Below are 23,234 nucleotides of genomic sequence, written 5' to 3' on the forward strand. Positions count from 1 at the left end.
TAAAAAGATATAACAAGATTGGCAATGAACAAATGGAGAGCAGAAGCAACTTATTGAATAAAATATTGTGATGTGGCAAATTATTGTATTGAAAGCAATTTCAATCAGATTAGGATGCAAATCATTTGAGATCAATCGTTTCCGAAGATTTCACAACACACTCAAACTCCTGAACTCGTTTGCATAAATAAAATTGAAAAGATCAACTTTGGAAGATTGCCATATTTATTTTGTATCTGATAATTTGCAAAGAGGGTTGCTTTTACAGGCCAAATTCCTTAAGTTGTTATTAAAGTTAAATCTGGAATAGTTGCATGAATTAATTAGTAATTGTTACAGAAAGTAAACTCTATTACAAAATTTATTCAAGAAGTTAATGTTGAAAACGACTAGGAAAAAAAGTAAAGAATTGATAAAAAGGTATATCCCATACACATCACAAGTTGAGCTGATCGAATGACAATTTTACATGTCTGGTTGTTAAGTTTCTACTCAATAAGCATGAAAGAAACTTAACTAATTTATTTCGTAAAGGGAAAATTAGTACATAAAAACTTTCACTCCAAGCAGTGGAAAGAACAAAAGATGTGCTCGTTGTTGAACAGAATCCAACCACACCGAAATGGATGGTACAAAGTCCTCCTGCTTTTTATACTTTTGGAGAACTTCCAGCCGAAGATATATTTATATCTTTTTATGTGAGACTTTTATCTTTCACATAAGATAAAATAATTAAATAAGTGAAAAAAGGGACCACAAAGAAACTTATAAATTTGCATTACTAGTAAAGAGTTAGTAATAATAGCAATCCTCTCTAATGCAAAGATAAAGAATAAGAATAAATTTTGGATAAAGAAAGGATTATATACTTAAGTTCAATATTTTCTATTTGAATATCCACAAAGTGGATATTTTTGATTGAGTTAGACTTCAGTTGTGACCCCCCTCTCACAACATATATTAGATAGTCAATTTTATGCAAATTCTATGATAATAACAAAAAAAAATTACAATCATGTACATAATTTGAATTTCATGAATACTCTAAAAAATAATTATTATTTTTTTATAAAAGGTAACGAATCTTTATATTTACATAGATTGATTTCATCGAGTCTATTTTAAATTGGATCATATTAAAATTATGAACTCATTAATAACAAAAGAAGCTCAACTTCATAAAAAACACTTTCGCACGCAAAAAAAATAAAATGTATTACATATTGAGGGTCATACAACTTTGTTTGACCACAAACCAATGTCCATCATATAATCTCAATTCATCAGTTTAAGCTTCATCCTCTTCTACGTTTGAAGGATTATTATCCATGCCAAATCGTTGGTCTAAAGAGACGCACTTAATAATTAAAATATGAATGATTAAATTAAAATTTTCATTAAATGCAAACATAGTGCAAGATAGTCAAAACGCGTTTTGAACGCGTAGTCAACAAAATGCGTTTTGAACGCGTAGTCAAAAAAGGAACAAAACGCGTTTTGAACGCGTAGTCAAAAATGGAACAAAACGTGTTTTGAACGCGTAGTCAAAAAGGGAGGTTCAATACGCGGATTTTACGCGTTTCTAGTTTCCTATAAATAGAAGACTTCTTGCCCTCATTTATCCCATCCCAGAAAGAGAGAGTAAGAATACAAAGAGAGTTATACACCAAGATAAATATTGTAGTCTTGAGTGTCCTCTTTAGTAGTTGTTCCTTTTACAAGAGAGAAGTGTTAATTGTTATTTTCTCCTTGTATTTGAGAGCTGTATACTCCATATTTTTATAGTGAGATCCTTCTACCCCGTGGTTTTTCCCTTCTATCAGTTAGAGGGGTTTTCCACGTAAAATTCTCGTGTCTAATTTATTTTCATTATTTTCATCATATCAAACTTTAGTTGTGGTGCTTCCTCACCCCAACAGTGGTATCAGAGCCCTCGGTTATTCTGTCTATTTTATGCGAAGGTACTATCTGTGAATAGTAACTTTTCGTGAATAGTAAAATTCGGTGAATAGTACTATTCACGTGAATAGTAAATTTCGGTGACGGTACAGTTTGTCACGATTGTTCGCAAAAATATTCAGAAACGATCTAGAAGGGTGTGAAACAAATAACAATGTCGAGTACAACAAAGTTTGACGTTGAAAAATTCAATGGGACTAATTTCTCATTGTGGAAAATGAAAATAAAAGCGATATTGAGAAAAGACAATTGCTTAGCTGCAATTGAAGGCAGGCCCACAGACTTTGTTGATGACAACAAGTGGAACGACATAGACAGCAACACAGTTGCTGATCTACACTTGGCACTAGCTGATCAAGTGTTTTCTAGTATGGCGGAAAAGCGGACGGCGAAGGAAATATGGGATACTCTTACGGGTTTGTATGAGGCCAAGTCTTTACATAATAAAATCTTCTTAAAAAGAAGATTGTATACTCTTCGAATGGCAGAATCCATGTCAGTTACTGAACACATCAATACTTTGAATACTCTGTTTTCGCAACTTACAACAATGGGTTGCAAAATAGAGGGTACTGAACGTGCGGAGCTTCTACTTCAAAGTCTGCCTGACTCGTATGATCAACTCATCATCAACCTGATGAACAATACAGACAGTCTAGTTTTCGATGAAATTGCAGCCGCTGTCTTGGAAGAAGAAAATAGGCGCAAAAATAAGGAAGACAGACAAGCAAGTTCGCAGCAAGCTGAAGCTTTGATGATGGTGAGAGGAAGACCAACGGAACGTGGCCCCAGTGGGAGTCACAATCATGGCAGATCTCAATCAAGAAGTAAGAAGAATATCAAGTGCTACAACTGTGGCAAGAAAGGGCACTTCAAGAAAGATTGTCGGTTCAAGAAGAAGAGTGAACACCCTGAGCCATCAAATGCTCAAGGGAATGTTGCATGTACCTTAGATGATGGAGATATTTTGTGTAGTGAAGCAATATCAAATAATGAAGGCAGAAAACGTTTCACTGATGTCTGGATCATGGACACAGGAGCAACATGACACATGACTTCCAAGAGAGAATGGTTTCATCAATATAATCCAATCTCAGGAGGGTCTGTGTTCATGGGAAACGATCATGCTTTGGATGTTATTGGTATTGGGTCCATCAAAATAAAGATGTATGATGGCACGGTACGCACCATCCAGGAGGTACGACATGTAAAAGACTTGAAGAAGAATCTATTGTCTTTAGGACAACTAGATGATAATGGATGTTCATATAAGACTCATGGTGGAGTCATGAGAATATCCAAAGGAGCGCTTGTAGTAATGAAAGCGGAAAAACTTGCGGCAAATCTATATGTGCTTAAAGGTGAAACACACCAAGAAGGAGAAGCATCAACCGCGTCAGCAAGTTCATTTGAAGAATCAACGATGATGTGGCATCGTAAACTTGGCCATATGTCGGAACGAGGTTTGAAGATTCTTGCTGAGCAAAAACTTCTTCCAGGGCTCAAAAAGGTTTCACTACCCTTTTGTGAGCATTGTGTTACCAGTAAGCAAAATAGACTGAAGTTTAGCAGTTCCTCTGCTAAAAGCAAGGAAATACTAGATCTGGTTCACTCTGATGTCTGGCAAGCACCGGTGGAGTCTCTAGGAGGAGCGAAATATTTCGTGTCATTTATCGACAATTACTCCAGGAGAAGTTGGGTGTATCCAATCAAGAGGAAGGCAGATGTTTTTTCAGTTTTCAAAGAATTCAAAGCGTGGGTGGAACTTGAATCTGAGAAAAAGATCAAGTGTTTGAGGATAGATAATGGAGGAGAATACACTGGTGATGAATTTAATAACTTCTGTAAACAAGAAGGTATTAAACGGCAGTTCACGGTGGCATATACTCCACAATAAAATAGAGTAGCAGAGCGGATGAACAGAACCTTGTTGGAACGGACAAGAGCTATGTTGGCAACTGCAGGGTTGGAAAAACCATTCTGGGCAGAAGCAGTCAAAACCGCCTGTTATGTGATCAATCGATCACCATCAACCGCAATTGATCTGAAAACGCCAATGGAGATGTGGACAGGAAAACCAGCTGATTATTCTCGTTTACATATATTCGGAAGTCCTGCTTATGTTATGTACAACACCCAAGAAAAATCAAAATTGGATCCAAAATCCAGGGAATGCATTTTCTTAGGGTATGCTGATGGAGTCAAGGGGTATCGCTTGTGGGATCCCACAGCCCGCAAGGTGGTAATCAGCAGGGATGTTGTATTTATTGAAAACAAGATACAAGCAAAAGAAGGTAGCACTTCAAAAGAAAAATCAGAGACTACTACAGTTGAAGTTGAAGAAATAGAAGAAGTTCCAGTTTCTTCTGAAGCAGCACCAGAGCACGAAGAACAAGAGCAAGCTGAGATCGAAACTCCAGATGTTCGACGGTCAACTAGGGAGAGAAGAGAACCAGCTTGACACTCAGATTATTTTATGGAGAGTAATATTGCATACTGTCTACTAACAGAAGATGGATAGCCTTCAACTTTTCACGAGGCTATGAAAGGCGAAGAATCATCTCTGTGGGTGGCAGCAATGCAAGAAGAAATTGAAGCTCTCCATAAAAATAAAACATGGGATCTTGTTCAATTACCACAAGGAAGGAAGGCCATTGGAAATAAATGGGTCTACAAGATCAAACGCAATGGTAATGATCAAGTGGAGAAGTATTGTGCAAGATTGGTGGTGAAAGGATTCGCTCTGAAAGAAGGTATAGACTTCAATGAGATATTTTCTCCGGTGGTTCGACTCACAACAATTCGAGTGGTCCTGGCAATGTGTGCTACATTTGACTTGTACTTAGAGCAGTTAGATGTCAAAACTGCATTTCTTCATGGAGAACTTGAAGAAGAAATTTATATGCTCCAACCAGAAGGTTTTGAAGAACAGGGAAAAGAGAACTTGGTTTGCAGGTTGAACAAATCTCTATACGGTCTCAAACAGGCGCCGAGATGTTGGTATAAGAGATTTGATTCCTTCATTATAAGCCTTGGATACAACAGACATAGTTCAGATCCTTGTGTTTATTACAAGAGATTTGGTGATGAAGATTTTGTTATTTTGCTGTTGTATGTTGACGACATGTTGGTAGCAGGCCCCAACAAAGATCGTCTCACAAATTTAAAGGCACAGTTGGCTAGGAAGTTTGAAATGAAGGACTTGGGAAGAGCAAACAAGATTCTAGGGATGCAAATTCACCGAGACAGAGATAATAGGAAGATTTGGCTTTCTCAAAAGAACTACTTGAAGAAAATCTTGAGACGCTTCAAGATGCAAGACTGTAAGTCAATTTCTACCCCACTTTCTATTAATTTCAAGTTATCCTCAAGTATGTGTCCTAGCAATGAAGCAGAGAGGATGGAGATGTCTCGAGTACCGTATGCATCAGCAGTGGGAAGTTTATGTTTGCTATGGTATGTACAAGACCTGATATTGCACAAGCAGTGGGAGTGGTTAGTCGATACATGGCTAATCCTGGTAAAGAGCATTGGAATACTGTTAAGAGGATCCTGAGATACATCAAGGGTACCTCAGATGTTACAATGTGTTATGGAGGATCAGATTTTACTGTTAAAGGTTATGTTGATTCAGATTATGCAGGTGATCTTGATAAAAGTAAGTTCACCACAGGTTATGTGTTTACTCTTGCTGGAGGAGCTGTAAGCTGGGTTTCAAAACTGCAATCTATCGTGGCTACATCTACGACGGAAGCAGAATATGTAGCAGCTACACAAGCTAGCAAAGAAGCAATATGGATGCAGATGTTACTGGAGGAGCTCGGGCACAAACAAGAGAAGATTGCTCTGTTTTGTGACAGTCAGAGCGCTTTGCATCTTGCAAAGAATCCGGCATTTCATTCAAGGAAAAAGCACATACGAGTTCAGTATCACTTTGTTCGTGAGAAGGTGGAAGAAGGCAGTGTGGATATTCAGAAAATTCACACTAATGACAACCTGGCAGATATGTTTACGAAGCCGATCAACAGTAACAAGTTCATATGGTGTCGATCTTCTATTGGCCTAGCAGAAACATAACATTGCAGTAATTGGGTAGAAATGATGGTGTGAAGACTTAATTGATTCTCAATTAAATCTTCAAGTGGGAGAATGCAAGATAGTCAAAACGCGTTTTGAACGCGTAGTCAACAAAACGCGTTTTGAACGCGTAGTCAAAAAAAGGAACAAAACGCGTTTTGAACGCGTAGTCAAAAAGGGAACAAAACGCGTTTTGAACGCGTAGTCAAAAAGAGAGGTTCAATACGCGAATTTTACGCGTTTCTAGTTTCTTATAAATAGAAGACTTCTTGCCCTCATTTATCCCATCCCAGAAAGAGAGAGTAAGAATACAAAGAGAGTTATACACCAAGATAAATATTGTAGTCTTGAGTGTCCTCTTTAGTAGTTGTTCCTTTTACAAGAGAGAAGTGTTAATTGTTGTTTTCTCCTTGTATTTGAGAGCTGTATACTCCATATTTTTATAGTGAGATCCTTCTACCCCGTGGTTTTTCCCTTCTATCAGTTAGAGGGGTTTTCCACGTAAAATTCTCGTGTCTAATTTATTTTCATTATTTTCATCATATCAAACTTTAGTTGTGGTGCTTCCTCACCCCAACACATAGGAGGTTTAAACAATGTTTCAACTGCTCTATTTTGTAATCATCTCTCACAGAAAATTTGCCATTTATTTCATTACTTCATTTAGGTAATACACCAGATACACGATGCTCTGAAAACATTCATTGGACAAAGGAACAAATTCTCTGTCTTGCTCAAGCTTGTTGAAATCTATCAATCACGTCACAGTACTAATATGAGACCCTTCTAATAAGTTTCGGTTTAACATTCTACGTGACAAGTTTAAGATAATAAGATTTAAACGAATACATATTTCTTTAATTTAAAATCACAAAATTCAAAAGTTTTTCTTCATTTATTAAAATTCGTGTTCAGTCAAATAAAGACACTTAAATTGAGACGACGGAGGGAGTTGTAATTTAGTTGCACTGTGGACTTTGAAACACAATGCTGGTTTGTCATGTGCTGTAAGGGAGTAGAAGTCGATTCAGAAGAAACATTAGTTGTTGATTAGGTGATTGTCCCATTGGAACTAGGCCCCTGTTTGTCCCCATTCTAAAGAAAGCATAATTCAGAAGCATAGGCAACTAAAAATATGGACCACTCAACCACTGCCCATCCATTTCCAGTACTTCTCCATTTATTTCCTTTTTTCTAATTTATTTAAAACATCACCTATAGGTCATAAATTTGGGTGATAGAATCAATCATCGATATTTGTATTTGGATAGACTATCTATATTACAATTCTTCAAAGTGTGGCCTTCTCCACATTCTTCGTGAACATGCATGAGACACTTTGTGTACCGAGCTATCATTTATTCAATATCGAAAGTTATTAATCTCACTAATTTATATTCATATCGAGTATGATCAATGAGGGGATAAAATGCTTCTTACCTAAAGGTTCTCTATTTTCATGTCAGTTAAGAGTAGATTATACCAATCATTTCACCACATCTTTAGGAATAGATTATTATTATTTTTTGTTTATTTTTCACCTCCTCTCTTCTCCTTTCATTTCCCTTTTCCTTTTATAAAGAAACATCACATATAGGTCATGAGTTCGAGCCGTAAAATCAATTATTAATACTTGCGTTAAGATATACCCTACATAAGTATATAACGCACCCCCTTGTGTGCGGCCCTTCTCCGAACTCTATGTGAACGCGAGATATTTTATAGACCGAACTACCTTTATATATTCGGTATGTATCTAATGCCTATTAGTCCCAATAATTCGAAATCATGTTGGCTATACTCACCGAGCGGTTAAGATGCTTTTTACTGAAAGGTTCTCTATTTTCGGGTTGGTTAAGAGTTGGTTATCCCAATCATCACACCACATCTTTATGAATAGTGTCCTCCCCTCCCCTCTAATTTCACCTCCTCTTTACTTGTCCTCACACTGTTTCAAAACTAGTGTAGTGCCTTTGCCTACTTCTTACTTCATAGTGGTGCTTCATATGGTCGTTCTTGAGTTGATATTTCCGCTGATCACTTTATTAACAATTATTATCTCAAAAATCACTTTTTTTATTGAATAAGTATTAGTTGAGTAACCACTTTAGAAATCAACCAGATCGTACTTGTAAGATCTTCCATTCTTGACTAATATATTTGTTGTTTATATCCCTATAAATCAAAGGGTTGTCTTAACCATAAAAGTTGGATCACTCAACAAATTGTTGTCTTACATTTTTTCTTTCTTTCTTTCTTAATCTGTATTCAAACATAAGATGAGGGAAGGAATAAAAAAGAGTAGAAATTCAATCTTTTATTACATATCAGTCAAATAGTGGATGGCTGGATGCAACTTTGGCTATACATATGAACAAATGACAAGATGCCTTATAAATGTGTAAGATGTAAGAATTTCTCTTAAAGGGTATTTGTGGGGTTGGAGAAGGGGGGGTGGGTGTTTGCCTTCTAACACAGTTGCTAACTTCAAAAAATTTGGACTCCCATTTGAAAGATGTGAATTTTGTGTACAGGATAGCAGCCATTGGAATGAATTCTCTGCTTCTCAAAGAACAATCCCAGATAAATACTAGTTTTGCACTTCAAACTTTGTAGAATCAAACTAGTTAAATCCAACACTGAAAAGGCTCTGCAAATCAGGCTCAAAAGTTGGTTGTTGCTGTTGTACTAGCTGCAATATAACAGTAACAGATCCACTTAAGATAACAAGAAAATGACTTTCTGAAATAATAATTATTAGTTGAGTGACCATTTGAGAAATCAACTCATATGGATGAAGAAATTACCGTAAGAGGTGAAGAACCAAGATAAGCATCTGGAAATGACATTAAATCTCTTCTTTGGGGTAATATTTGTGCAACATCACAAGTACTTCCAGCTTGCTGGTGTTGGATTATGTTATATTCCGAAAGTGTTGGCATTGCTACTGTTGGTGGAAAAGTGTAAGAGGGGAAGTCTTTGGTGAAAAAATTATCCGTGTTCAAATCAAGCCTAGGATTCAGAGTAGCAAGTTTCATAGAAAGGAATTCGACTTGTTTTTGAAGCGATTGAACGTAATTTATGATTTCATCAAGCATTCCAGCTTTGCCAGTCACTTTGTTGCAACCTGGGACTAAATCTTGTAAATATTTCATCTTTTTACTGATTTTCTCCCTTCTAGCCTGCATAAAGGCCAATATTGCTATTACAAATCACAGTAACGTCTCTCTCTAACAGTGTAAGCTTTTAATGAGACTCTAAAATTGATATAATTTTATGCAATCTGTTCACACGACTTAACAAATGCACTTACTCTTTCTGCTAAGCTGTGGCTATCAGTGGCTTGGCCACGACGTGCCCTGACATGAATGTAATCAGGTTTTTGAACCTCAGACGTCTTAGAATTCTCCTTGGAATCGTTCCCCGTTGTCCCCCTTTGGCTTTTTTCACAATCCTCTTCCTCAGAAAACTGCAAAAACAGAATAAAACATAAATATTCGGATTAATCGAGTGAATTATACTACTCAACAATACAATTGAGGCATAATTGATTGATGAATAATATGTACAATTACAAACCTCTGCTTTTCTCTTCTTGTTAGAAACAACATTTTCCCTTGGAGCTATCATAGTACTTAAATCATTTTCTTTCTCAGGAGGCGGAGACACAGTTGTAATCGATGAATTCGAGACTGTAGAGAAAGAGGGACGAGCCGTTTCTTGACAATTATTATTGGTAACAAAATTAAACCCCGTAAATCCCTTATGTTCTCTCCCACCAAACATATCAAAGTTGTTAAAATTCCCCTCAACGCAGCCGGTTATCAAGTGAGCAAGTTCTTGGTGAGGCAAAGAAGAAAGTTGTTGTTTAGAGTGGTTTATAAGACGTTCCAATACTGCTCTCTGCCTTTCCAGAACGCTCATTTGTAACATGTTTGCACAATTGATGTACTGAAACTCGCAAAAATAGTGATAGGACTAGGACTAACTAAATGTTGTGGTAAGAGTTGTTTGGTTGGTTTGTGAAACTGAAAAAAGATAGAGAGGAAGGATTTATAGAGAGAGAAAAGGATTAGTACTAGTGGATATAAAGAGAAGGGGGCCTAAAGGGGAGGAAATGGGAAAATATCAAATCAAGAATGTGGAGATAAGAAGAAACAGTGGTGGGGTTCTCTACAGTAATACTCTTTACAAAGGAATCAAAAGCCATTGCAACAGATATTACGGCGTTTATGCCCAAAGGACCATATATAATAGGAGTGTTGAACATGTTTAACAACTTAAAAGTAGGCATTTTAATATCTCTAACTGTACTAATCAACTCTACCAGTCGTCCAGTCGTTTTCATTAGTCCCAGTCTTTTAACTCTTGAGGGATGTTTGGTAGGCAAGATTTATGAGGATAAATTTGAATACTGCTAAAGCCCTCGAAAATCAACAAAACATTCCTTATCTACTAACTTTCTACTCTAATAGGCGATTTCCATATGACTCTCACATCTAAGGTTGGGCCTCAATAATCTGGAGTGAAGCCATGTCCTGTCTAATTATCTCTCACCAATACTTTTTTGGCCCACCTCTACCTCTCCTCGTACCCACTATATCCAATCTCTCGCTCCTTCTCATTGAAGAATCTATACATCTCCTTTTCACATATTCAAATCATCTCAATCTTGCTTCCTTTATTTTGTCCATCACAAAGACTACTCCCACTTGCCCCGAATATCCTCATTCCTAATCTAATTTCTCCAGGTGTGCCCACACATCCATCTCAACATCCTCATCTTCGCAACTTATATCTTTAAAACATGAGAGTTCTTGACTGTCCAACACTTCGCCCCTACAACAATGTCGGTCTTACCACAACTCTGTAGAACTTATCTTTAAGTTTAAGTGATACATTTTTATCACACAAAATTTCGGAAGCAAAGCTCCACTTCATCCACGCACCAATACGATATGGGACATCATTGTTAATGTCCCCACTTTCCTAGATTATTGACCCCAAGATACTTGAAACAATCTCTCTTGGGAATAGCCTGTGTGTCAAGTCTCACTTCCACGTCCGCCTCATGCATGTATCACTGAATTTTGTACTCCAAATATTTCGTTTTGGTCCAGCTCAACCTGAACCCTTTAGACTCAAGAATTTGTCTCCATACCTCCAATCTAGCATTAACTCCATTGCGTGTCTTATCAATCAATACTATGTAATCCGCAAGTATCATACACCATGGCACCTCATTATGAATACACTGTGTCAATTCATCCTTCACCATGGAAAATAGAAACGGGCTAAGAACTGATCTTTGGTACAACTCAATCTCAATTGAGAAGTGCTCTGAGCCTCCTCCCATCGTTATAATTATTTCGAATTTTGGCTCCATCATACATGTTTTTTATTACACTAATGTAAGCCATCGGTATGGCTTTAGCCTCTAGACATCTTTAAAAGACTTCCCTCGAAACTTTATCGTAAGTATTTTCAAGGTCAATGAATACTATATGTAAGTCCTTTCTTTTCATGTATTTCTCCATCAGTTTCCTCACCAAATGTATGACTTCTGTAGTTGATCGCCCCGACATGAATTCAAATTAATTTTCATAAATGGCCACACCCCTCCTCACCCTCATCTCCACTATCCTCTACCAATCTTTCATAGTTTGGTTGATAGTATAAAAACATAATGCAAACTTAATTCTTGGATATCCTATCTTATCTCATTCAATTTGGGATTATTTTGTCCAGTGACACAGTTTTTTTAGTAAGAAGGTTCGAAACATAAAAATAAATACACAAAGAGGTCAAAAAAATTCAATATCTAATATATACGTAAAAAATAACTTTTACAATGTATAAACGGTGTAATTTTTATGTCGAATAGGGTTTGAATGAACCCCTCAGCCCTGGTTAGCTCCGCCGCTTGTTTTGTTCCATATGGATAAGTTAGTCTAGTCTAGAAACTTTGTTCCATCTGGATAAGTTAGTCTAGTCTAGAAATTATATAATTCGAAGACTATAATTCCAGAATAATGTAGTTTGCATATCAAACGTCCGCTGAAAAAGTCTTGCAACGCTTCCTAACAAAGATGATTCCATACCCATGGGGACTCAACCCGAGATCTTTGATTAAGGATGAAAAAGTACTTACCATTCCACCACAATGCTTGTTGGTAAATACAGTGTTAGTGTGTTACTATTAGACATTTGTGGTTTAAATTTTGGAATTTTTTTTTGTGTTCTGAAGCATCTATTAGGTAGTTAAGTTAACTATATAAAATAGTTCATCCTATTTAATTATATACATCAACCTTAATAGGAACAAACTTGAGATTTTACGGCTAATATTATGGCTTTGTATTTAATAAAAGAAAGTGAATATTTTAAGTGGTTCATGTATCTACGTAATAAACGCTTAAGCATGTGTGGAAAGTTTTTTCAAAATTTGAACTGTTAGTGTTTAATAACAACATTTTATCATGTGTTCAATTAGAACAAGCCATAATTTAAATGTCTAAATAAAATTTACTCATAAATTTAAGGAATTGTGAATGTATTAAGTCTTAAAGATTTTTAAGTAGATATGTTCTACATCTCTTTACCGTTCTAATCAAGTATGTCAATCATTTTCATAATCTTCCTTCGGTCTTTAATTTTTGAAAGTCTATCGAGGCTTTCAGACGATTTAATTGTCGACAACTTGTAATTGTTTGAATTAAGCGGTTTGATATGATAAAATAAAGCTGTTCGGATAGTAAACATTTTTTATTTTTAATTTAAGATTGTTAGTTTATCACAAAAAATTAAAAAATGGGAGCTTTTAGGAATAGATTTTTTTTTTAAAAAAAGGTCTGATTGGACTTTCTTGCCTCTGTTCTCTCTAGTAATCTATCATATTCTTATAATTATGTTGTTTTTCTTTTTCGTTCACTCAATAAAAATTCCGTTTTCTTACACAAATTTGTACTTCAGTATTTATAGATGTGAATGTATCTATATATTTTAGATGAGAACATATCTCAACATTTTCTTTTAACAGAAATAGGTTTAAAATATTCCTAACGGAAAAGGTTATATTTTTTTCCTCCTATCTATTGGATTGCAATTGTCCTTAACGTTGAATATGAGATTAAAAAATGCCCATTTTTTCATCTATTAGACCGTAATAATTTCCTAACATGCTTAACATATCTGAATAGTTTCTTTTATAAAAATACAGTTGCAAAAATTGAAAATTTAATGCAAGACAAATGAAATGATGAAGGTTAGGGGGGGTATTTCAGCAGCATAATTCAGAAATGAAACAACTTTTGTCTCTGTATAGAAAAGGAGACAGAAACACTAGACATTATTGGTGGTGGAGGTCGTCAGCATCACAAAATAAACATAAATTGAAAGGACTCTAAAATATCACATGATATGTTGTGTATGTATAAGAGAGGAAATTCATTGATATATATATATAAAGCAAAAAAAATTGGTATTAAATTATTAAAAGATCCTACCATAAATCTATCCAAAACAGTACCATTGAGGTTTGACTGACGAGAAAATTGAATTCAATGTGATAAATAAGTTTTCAATTAAAAAAAGGTGATAATTTTGACTGATCAAAGTTAAATCTTCTACTAATTAGGGATTAAGTTAAGTAGGAGGTAAAATGTATTTTTAAAACTTTTGATACTTTAATAAAATATAAAAGGAACTCACCCCTTCCCCATTTCAAATTTATTTTATCTTTCTTCCTCTTAGAAATTCTCTGCGTCTATTCTTCTTCGGAAGAAAACTGAGAAAATTTCTCAAATTCTTCTTCATCTCTTCTTCTTCTCCATTTTTTTCTTCTTCTTCGTCATCGTCCTCTTCTTTGTTCTCGTCATCTTGCTTCTCTCATTGTTAGGGTTTTAAACTCTTCAAAGGTAAAGTTCTTTTTCTTTCTCTCATAGTTAGGGTTTTAATTTTTCTTGTGAAAATGATGATTTAGATTAAAGGAGATGAAAAAGTATATAGATTTCACAAATTTTATTATTGCATGCCCTATTAAATATGTTTTTGAGTTATTTTTATTGTGGTGTGTTTTTAAATATATTGTTGTTCTTTAATTTTTATCGTTGTACTCTTTGTGAGGAAATATGTTGTTCTTGAAGTTGTTTTACTCTTTGAGAGAAAAAATATGTTCTTGTAATTGATGGTGGATTGATGTTGGTGGTTGATTCCTTAGATCTTGCTATGGATAAATGAAAAGGTTGCTAAAGTACTTACAGCAACTATTGAAATACTTACAACAACTGCTTAATTTTCTATAAGAGTTTAGTGAATCAGTTGGTGAAATTTCTATAGCAACTCTTCTGTAGAAGCTTTAGCAATTGTTTCACTCAACTGTAGTAAATTAAAGATGAAGAAGAACATGAATTTCTTGAGTTGTTCATTTAGTGACGTGTTCTTAATATGTTGTTCTTGGTGGTTGTTGTACTCTTTGTGACCAAAAAAAAATATTCTCTTTTAGTTGGTGTTGATGTTTGGTTGATATTCTAGTATTGAGCTTGAAAATATGCATATGTTGTAACAACCTTAGAACTTGTTGTGAATATATGAAGCAGTTGTTGAAGTTGTTATAGTAGGTCTGCCTAATTGCTAAATTTGTTGCAACAACTGCTGAAATATGTATAACAACTGCTTAAGTCTATGACACAACTGTTAAAGTATTTTACAGCAATTTCAGAATTTTCTGTAACAATTGCTTAATCAACTTCAACAATTAATTTATTTTTCTCTTTGTTTAAAATGATTGATTAAATTAATAGATTATTTCTATTTTATCTCAAGTGTGTAGATTAAATGACTCTAACTAAAAGAAAAAAATTATAGAGATGATATTTCTACTAGAAGCTCAAAAAGAACGCAAAGTAGCATACAAAAAAGGGTTGAAGAACAACAAAATAAAGTCATTTATGAAACACAATTGACTAATCTTGCTGAGTATTTCATTACTGAAGGTAAGATAGTGTCAAGCCCTAGACAACTAGATCAAAATTTGGAGCAACCTAGAGAAGAAGAAGAAGAATCTAGAAAAAACATAATTCTTTCAAAGATGTACATGATTATGATGCTGCTAATAATTTGTTTAAAAAAAACTAAAGATAATTGTGAGGGTAGAAAGGCTTCAAAAGATGAGGATGAGGATAAAGATAGAGATAATGAAGTTAGATAAATAAAAAAAAGCATCATGATAAACCTATACTGGAGTCTCCACCAGCTAGTCCTTCTGTCTCCAATCCTTCAACTTCTAGTCATTTAGTTGACAGTCCTTCAACTGCCAATCCTTTTGTTGCCAGTCCTTCAATTGCTAGTCCTTCAGTTGTCGATCCTTCAGTTGCTCGTCCTTTTGTTGCCGATTTTTCAATTGAATTTGTCAAGTTTATCAGTTATTTATCTTATGGCTTTGAGACACCCATGGATACTCATCCAGACATGATAGATAATTTTGTGGTAAGATCAAAATTGGAAAAATCATTTAATGATTTTAGAGAAATATTGCAGAATCAAAATTTGAAAAAATTCTTTAGGTCTATGGTGCTTGAAAAATATCTAGACTTGAATGAAAGTGTGAATGCTCGATTTCAAATGAAGTTGGTATTTCAACTTCTTCGATGCTGGATTAAAAGTGAGAGAATAGATGAGTTTTGAATAAATTATTGTGGCATGCCTATTTGCTTTGGCATGAAAGAGTTCGCCATTGTAATTGGTTTGAACTTTCATCTACCTCATCATTATGTCGCCAAGTCAACCAAGATAGACAGAAGATATAAAAAAATTGTTGATGCGATGAAAAAGAAACATTGCAAATGGAAGGAGTTGCTTGAGTTTTTTAGTCTAAGAAAATTTTAAAAAGTGAGAAAAAGTCACTGTGTTTAATTTTTTTTGTACACTGTATTTTATATGGTAAAGATCCGAATACAAATGCTCGTGCTTCTTGATTTAAACTCTTAGCTGACCAAGAAGCATTTTGTGCTTATTCATGGGGTCAAGAAAGCTATACTCTCACATTAGAGTTTCTAGTGAAGGCTGTGAGTTCAACTGCTAAAACCAATAATTTTTGTGGCTTTTGTGGGCTTTTATGATAAATATTATTTATTTATTTATTTTAATTATTACCATGTTTGTATTTTATTTATTATTTTTCTGATCACTTATGACATTATTTTATTTAGGCTTGCGCATTTGAAGTCATTTCTTACCTTCAGAAGCAATTTAAAGAGTTTGATGAAGAAGTGTCATTTTCAAGGATCCTTAGATAGCTACAACGAGCAATAAAAATAAAATTGAGGCTCATTTATTATTTGATCCTCTGCAAATTGATTTCTGAAACATAATATAGCTGCAGTTTCTTGCAGTAGTTGCTGCATATTTTTCAGTAATTGTTGCATAATTTTATAGCAATTGCTGAAGAATATGCACCAACTGTTGCACACAACTGCAACTATCATATGTTTTCAGAAGTTAGTTGTTAATTGTAATTTATTGATATAATTTTATTCAATTATTTTCATACATTACTATATTTATTAAAATAATTTATTCTACATGTAGATTATGTACCCGTGGATACCTTCTACTGAAAGTGAGAAGTAGATGGACTTTTTGACTGGATTTGTATCTTTGGAAGTAGAGAAACAAGATTCAAAATTAAAAATTAGTGAAAAATTTGATCGAAGTGACGTCCAATAGAAGAGATGAATTTAATGCTTCAAAAATTATCGATGATATTCTGATAGATATTGCATGTGTTGATGGGGGCTGATGATGCACTGGAGATTGGGGTTTATGGTAGTGTTGAGAAGAATTTGGTGCCATTGTTGAATAAAAAACAATATATTTTAATTGTGTTTTGTTATTAGTTTATCGAATGTTTGAATTAATTGGAATTGTTTAAATATTAGTTTTTTGTATTGAATATTAGAATCTATTTTATATTATAATTGGTATTTATTATTTTTAAATTGTTAAATTATGTTGTAGCTGTTGTTGAATTATAGTGATTGCTCAAAATCTTCTGGCAATTGTTGTAATATAAATCAACAAATTAGGTACTTGCTGAAATTGTTCTAGCAATTATTAAGAAATACAACAGTAAGTTAGTTATTTACTTAATGTTATTTAACAATTGTTGTAAAATATCTCAGCAAGTTAGATACTTATTGAAATATTTTAACAATTGTGGTAAAATACATTAGCAAGTGTGATGGACCTGACTTCTAAAAATAGTCTCAACTCTCCTAACAATCATTTCTAGTGATATGTGGGATTGTGTTAGTCCAATTTAAGACTAAAAGTTAAATTTAGTAGATATTTTAATTAAATATGTTGTAGTAAGTTAGCTAGTTGTTGTTTAAGACTAAAAGTTAAATTTACTATATTTTAATTGAATATATCGTATTAAGTTCGTTAGTTGTTGTAACCGTTATAACAATTGAATTATAGCAATTGCTAAAATTCTTTTTAAAATTGTTGTAATGTACATCAACAAGTTAGGTATTTGCTTGGTGTACTCTAGCAATTGTTGTAAAATAGCAACAGAAAATTAGCTAATTGCTGAAAGTGTTATAACAATTGATGTAAAATGCATCAGCAAGTTAGCTACTTGTTGGAACTCATTTAGCAATTAGTGTGAATTATCTAGCGGTTCCTGAATGTTTCTCTAGCAAGTTAGTAGTTGCTATAATAAATTGAGTATTAGTTGATGGATAAATCATAACTAATAATAGATGAGGTGGTGTTAGTCTAATTTAAGACTAAATAATCTAATTTAAAACTAAAATAGATTTAATAGCAATCTTTTATGTTGAGATAGTAATTAGACAAGTAATATATGATCAGCTGGGAAATAGCACATATAATCGATACTACTATATTAAATTAATTATAAGTTGGACGAATCAATCATATCTAATGATAAATGGGGTGGTGTTAATTCAATTCAAGACTAAAAATTATATTCAATAATGACCTTATTCATTGACATAGTTATTAGACAAGTAATGTGTGATCAATGGAGCAATTGTGCATGTAAGTCAATTTTGATTGAGTAAATTGATTAATAGTTGATTGGATCAATCATATTTATTGATAATTAGAGTGGTGTTAGCTTAATTTTAGATAAAAAGTTAGATTTAGTAAATATTTAGTAGCTAGTTGTTAAAAATTTTATAACAATTGTTGTAAAATATATCAACAAGTTAGCTACTTGTTGGGACTCATCTAGCAATTGCTGAAATTACTCATAGAAACTTAGTGAGTTGCTGTGAATTATCTAGCGGTTGCTAAATGTTTATATTGCAAGTTAGTTAGTTGCTACAATAAATTGAGTATTGGTTGGATGGATAAATCAATTACAAAGTAATTTATTCATAGCAGACGATAAATTGAGTAGTTATATACGTAGTCAACCTTGATTGAGTATTTTGATTGTTACTTGATCATATCAATCATATTAAATGATTAATAAAATAATTTTGATATATTATAATACTTAGACTTTATTTTAATGGTGAAATTATATAATTACATAGTAATTTATTTATAAAAGACAATAAATTAAGCAGTTGCATGCATAGTCAACCTTAATTGAATAATTTGATTCTTAGTTGATTACATCAATCATATTAAATGATAAATAAAGTGATTTTGATATATTATAATATTCATACTTAATTTTAGTGGTATCTTGTACAATTACATAGTAATTTTTTCATAACAGACTATAAATCGAGTAATTGCACGGATAGTCAATCATGATTGAGTAATTTGATTGTTAATTAATTAAATCAATCATATTAAATAATTAATAAAGTAATTTTGATATATTATAATACTTAGAGTTGATTTTAGTGGTGATATTATATAATTATATAGTAATTTATTTATAATAATGAGAGCAAATATCTTAGTTGCTATAGCAAATTCAGTAACTTGCTAAGAATTCTCTCATCAAGTACAACAATAGCTTAAGCAGATTACCTACTTGTTGAGATCTTTCTCAGCGAGTGAAGCAGTGGCGTAAGTAAATTGCCTACTTGCTGAGATTTTTCTCAGCAAAGACAGCAATTGTTGAATCTATCTGTCTTACTTCCTGAGATTTTTCTCAGCAAATATAGGAGTTGCTAAAGAGGACTGACTACTTGCTGAGATTTCTTGTCACACCCGGGAGGGTACCCTAGACGTGACCGGCACTTGAAAGCCATTTCTGACCTCCAAGCGAACCACCTAACTCAATCATTCTGTCATTCGGTCCTATACGCTCAGAGGAAGGCTCAATTATAACATGTTATTTACAATATGGGGGTCGAAGGCCAAACATGTTTAACTCAACAAAATAAATATAATAGGACTCCCCAAAATAACAGTCCAAACTCCTCACACTCTAGTCTATGAAGCCTCTATTAAAGTCTAGAAGGTGCCAATGACAAGCCCATGGCTACACAATCAAAATAAAGGAGACAACATGAAACTATACAGGGAGCTCAAGATCCTCCGGAAGCTAGAAGGACTCACCACGTAGCTGGAAATGCGTAGATAATCAACGGTGCGCTGGTTGATGATCTCTGATACCTGTCTCTGCATCATGAAACGATGCAGGCCAAATGGCGTCAGTACGTGGAATGTACGAGTATGTAAAATGGTCGGATGAAACAACATCAAGAAAACATCAGTATCAACTCAGGATCTCAACTCATACATATATACATGACAACTCACTCAAATGTCCTAAGTCTAACAAGAATAGTTTAGACGGGACTAACTCATAAGCCACTTAACTCAACTGACTCGGAGCACTATCAAGACCTAAATGGGAGTTTCTCTTATCTGACAACCATCACCTATGAGCCTGTGATAGTACAACAATCAGACGTTGTTGCCATGTCCGTCCATACCTTGCCAGGGCATGAACGCCTCCCTAATCATGGATACCATCGATTAGTCAAGTCCTATCATTTCAGGACAATCAAATGGGAAACATCCGACTTTAACGGTTCGATCTCATGGGAAGCATCCGACTTTAACGGTTCCATCCCTACCTACGTTGGCGGCGTAGTTTCTGGGGTTCGAGTATGGACTATACTCTTACCCACTTCGGTGCTCGATACTCCTCCCATGAATCCATGCTCATAAGACTCCCTCCAATCATCTCAAACAAGCCCTCACGGCTAGTTTCATGTGGGTCATTTCCAACCCCTCAACTCTATTCTCATTTCAACTCAATTAAGTCATAATGGCAAGTTCCATTTAGGACCTCGTCCACTCGTCAATTCTATCCTCCAATTAACTCAATCAAGCCTCATTTAGATAAGCATTTATGACATCTCCTCAAGACTTATCACAACTCTATGACTTTAGCTCAACAATTCAAGTAGAATAACACATTTAAGAAATTGACCTATGCAACATAATCACATGGTTAAAGAGATCAACGAAACATAACAACAGGTCATCTCCATCAACTCATACTAATATGGAGGTTTTAGGAACTTCTTAGCTCAACAACATCAACACATATAGCATTTATTAAGTAGGGCACAAAACTCATACAAACATAAACCATACCAAGAAACTCCATTTTTTCATGGACCTCTAACCTCAAAGCAAGAGTAGGGCACATGGGTGGCCTCAACCCATGTTTTGAATAGCCTTACATACCTTAGTGAAGACTTGAAGAAAACCTTGATGTTGGGTCTTTAATGGGGAACTCAAATCTTGAAGCTCTTGGAACTCTTATTATTGGAAATGGAGAAGAAGAAGAAGAGAGAGAGAGAGAGAGAAGAACTCCTAGGGATTTTTTTTAGAGAGAGAGTGGGGGCTGAAAATATGATCTCAAAATAGTCTAGGGTGATACATATATAATTTGGGTAAGTTCCCAAATTGCCCCTTCTCAAAAGTTCTGAAAAATAGGCAAAAATGCATCTGGCGCGATAGTGGCGCATCGCGCCATTGCAGCGCCAGGCTGATTACGCCTTAAACCTGCACACCTCGTAGTGGCGCGCCGCGCCAAGGACCAAACTACTGAGGCACATTTTTGGTGCGATAGTGGCGCGTCGTGCCCTTACAGCGCCAAGGCCAATATTTTCTGGGTTCTGGAAATTGACTTGAAAAACCCTACACACCTTTTAGTGGTGTGCCGCGCCAGAGACCAAACTACTGAGGCATGTTTCTGGCGCGATAGTGGCGCGTCGCACCCCTGCGGCGCCAAGCCCAGTTTTCCAATAATTACAACCCAGGCCTGAAAATCTCTACTGTGCTAGTTCATCTTAGGATCGTCATATCTTTTGACTCCAAACTCCAAAATGCACATTCTTGGTGGCGTTGGAAAGAAGACTCGACGACCATTAATTTAATAGGTCGTGGGACACCCAGATCATCATATATCAAAATATAGGGTCGTTAGAAGTCAACCCCTCATGCGAACTCCTCCTCAAACTTAGCCATGACGAATCTTTTGGATTGATTTGGTTCTAGGGGTCCTTCATGACCCCACATCACCTCTAACGCTGCTCAGTTTCTCAGAGACTCATCTTACTCAAGAAAATGCCCTACAATACTCGAGTTCGACCCTACTCGTATACAAGAAGGGTCCGAATCTTAGGGAAAATTTTTTTGAGGGGTGTTACATTATCTCCCCCATGGGATCATTCGTCCTCGAATAACGAGTGATCAAGGATGGACTCGGGGTACAAATCACAATCAAAATTCAGTCATTCAATCAATCAAATTCTCAATCAATTATCAATCAAAACTCAAAATGCACAAATGGACTCAAGTCAAGGAAATGGACATTACCTTCAACATTCTCCTCGGTAGGCATGAATAGATGTGGATATTTAGTTTTCATGGCTTCCTCCACTTCCCATGTTGCTTCCTCAATAATTTGGTTCCTCCACAGGACTTTGACTGAGGCAATCTCTTTGTTCCTCAGTTTGCGAATTTGGCGATCAAGAATTTGCACCGGAACCTCTTCATAGGATAAGCTATCCTTAACTCCGATACTATCAATGGGGACTACTAACGAGGGATCGCCTAAGCACTTCTTCAACATCGAAATATGGAATACCGGATGAATAGAGGCTAGCTCTAAAGGTAACTCTAACTCGTAGGCAACACTCCCAATCCGCCTCAAAATCTGGTAAGGACCAATAAATCAAGGACTGAGCTTCCCTTTTCTTCCAAACCTCATGACACCCTTCATGGGTGACACTTTCAAGTACACCCAATCACCCACCTCAAACTCTAAGTCTCTCCTCCTCACGTCGGCGTAAGATTTTTGGCGACTTTGGGCTGCTTTAGCCTATCTTGAATAACCCTCACCTTCTCCATGGCTTGGTGAACAAAATCAGGCCCAATTAACTCAACTTCACCAACTTCGAACCATCCAATTGGAGATCTACACCTCCTCCCATACAAAGCTTCATAAGGAGCCATTTGAATGCTTGCATGGTAACTATTATTATATGCAAACTCTATGAGAGGTAAGTGATCGTCCCAATTTCCCTTGAAGTCAAGCACACATGCCCTCAACATATCTTTCAACGTCTGAATGGTACGCTCTGTTTGGCCATCTGTCTGGGGGTGGAAAGCCGTACTCAAGTTCACCTTTGAACCCAGTCCCTTCTGAAAGGATTTCTAAAATTGGGAAGTGAATTGAGCTCCTCTGTCTGAGATGACAGAAAAAGGGACCCCATGCAATCTGACGATCTCTCGAATGTACAACCTTGCATAATTTTCTGCGGTGTCAGTAGTCTTAACCGCCAAGAAGTGAGCTGATTTCGTCATTCTATCCACAATTACCCAAATCGAATCGTGTTTCTTTCGAGACTTCGACAGGCCTATGATAAAGTCCATACTGATCATCTCTCATTTCCATTCCGGAATTTCTATATTTTGAGCTAAACCACATGGCCTTTGATGCTCGACTTTCACCTGTTGGCAATTCGGGCACTTGGAAACGAATTCTGCAATATCTCTCTTCATCCCACTCCACCAATAGATTTCCCTCAAGTCATGGTACATTTTTGTGGAGCCTGGATGAATAGAGTATCTGGAACTATGCATTTCGGCCATAATCCTCTCTCGAACATCATCGACATCAGGTACACACAATCTACTTTGGTATCTCAACACACCATCTCCCCCTTTGGTGAAAACCATCACCC

At 35.3% G+C, this 23,234-nt stretch overlaps 1 protein-coding gene and 1 long non-coding RNA gene across 2 annotated transcripts; one reads left to right on the forward strand and one right to left on the reverse strand.

The window, feature by feature from the left end:
• Window positions 1-8,334: 8,334 nt before the first annotated feature.
• On the reverse strand, window positions 8,335-10,251 carry LOC129873182 (transcription factor HBI1). Its single transcript, XM_055948222.1, has 4 exons — window positions 9,616-10,251; window positions 9,350-9,505; window positions 8,844-9,218; window positions 8,335-8,728 (listed from the first exon to the last, which is right to left on the reverse strand). The coding sequence occupies exons 1-4, from the start codon at window positions 9,967-9,969 to the stop codon at window positions 8,660-8,662; spliced, it is 954 nt and encodes a 317-aa protein (XP_055804197.1). The 5' UTR covers window positions 9,970-10,251; the 3' UTR covers window positions 8,335-8,659.
• A 3,545-nt stretch (window positions 10,252-13,796) lies between these two features.
• Window positions 13,797-16,618, forward strand: LOC129874753 (uncharacterized). The gene is made up of 2 exons (XR_008762953.1): window positions 13,797-13,952; window positions 16,245-16,618. It is a non-coding gene; the product is annotated as an uncharacterized LOC129874753 (long non-coding RNA).
• Window positions 16,619-23,234: the final 6,616 nt, after the last annotated feature.

Source organism: Solanum dulcamara, chromosome 11 (genome assembly GCF_947179165.1).
Source record: "Solanum dulcamara chromosome 11, daSolDulc1.2, whole genome shotgun sequence".
In the NCBI taxonomy this organism is placed as follows: domain Eukaryota; kingdom Viridiplantae; phylum Streptophyta; class Magnoliopsida; order Solanales; family Solanaceae; genus Solanum; species Solanum dulcamara.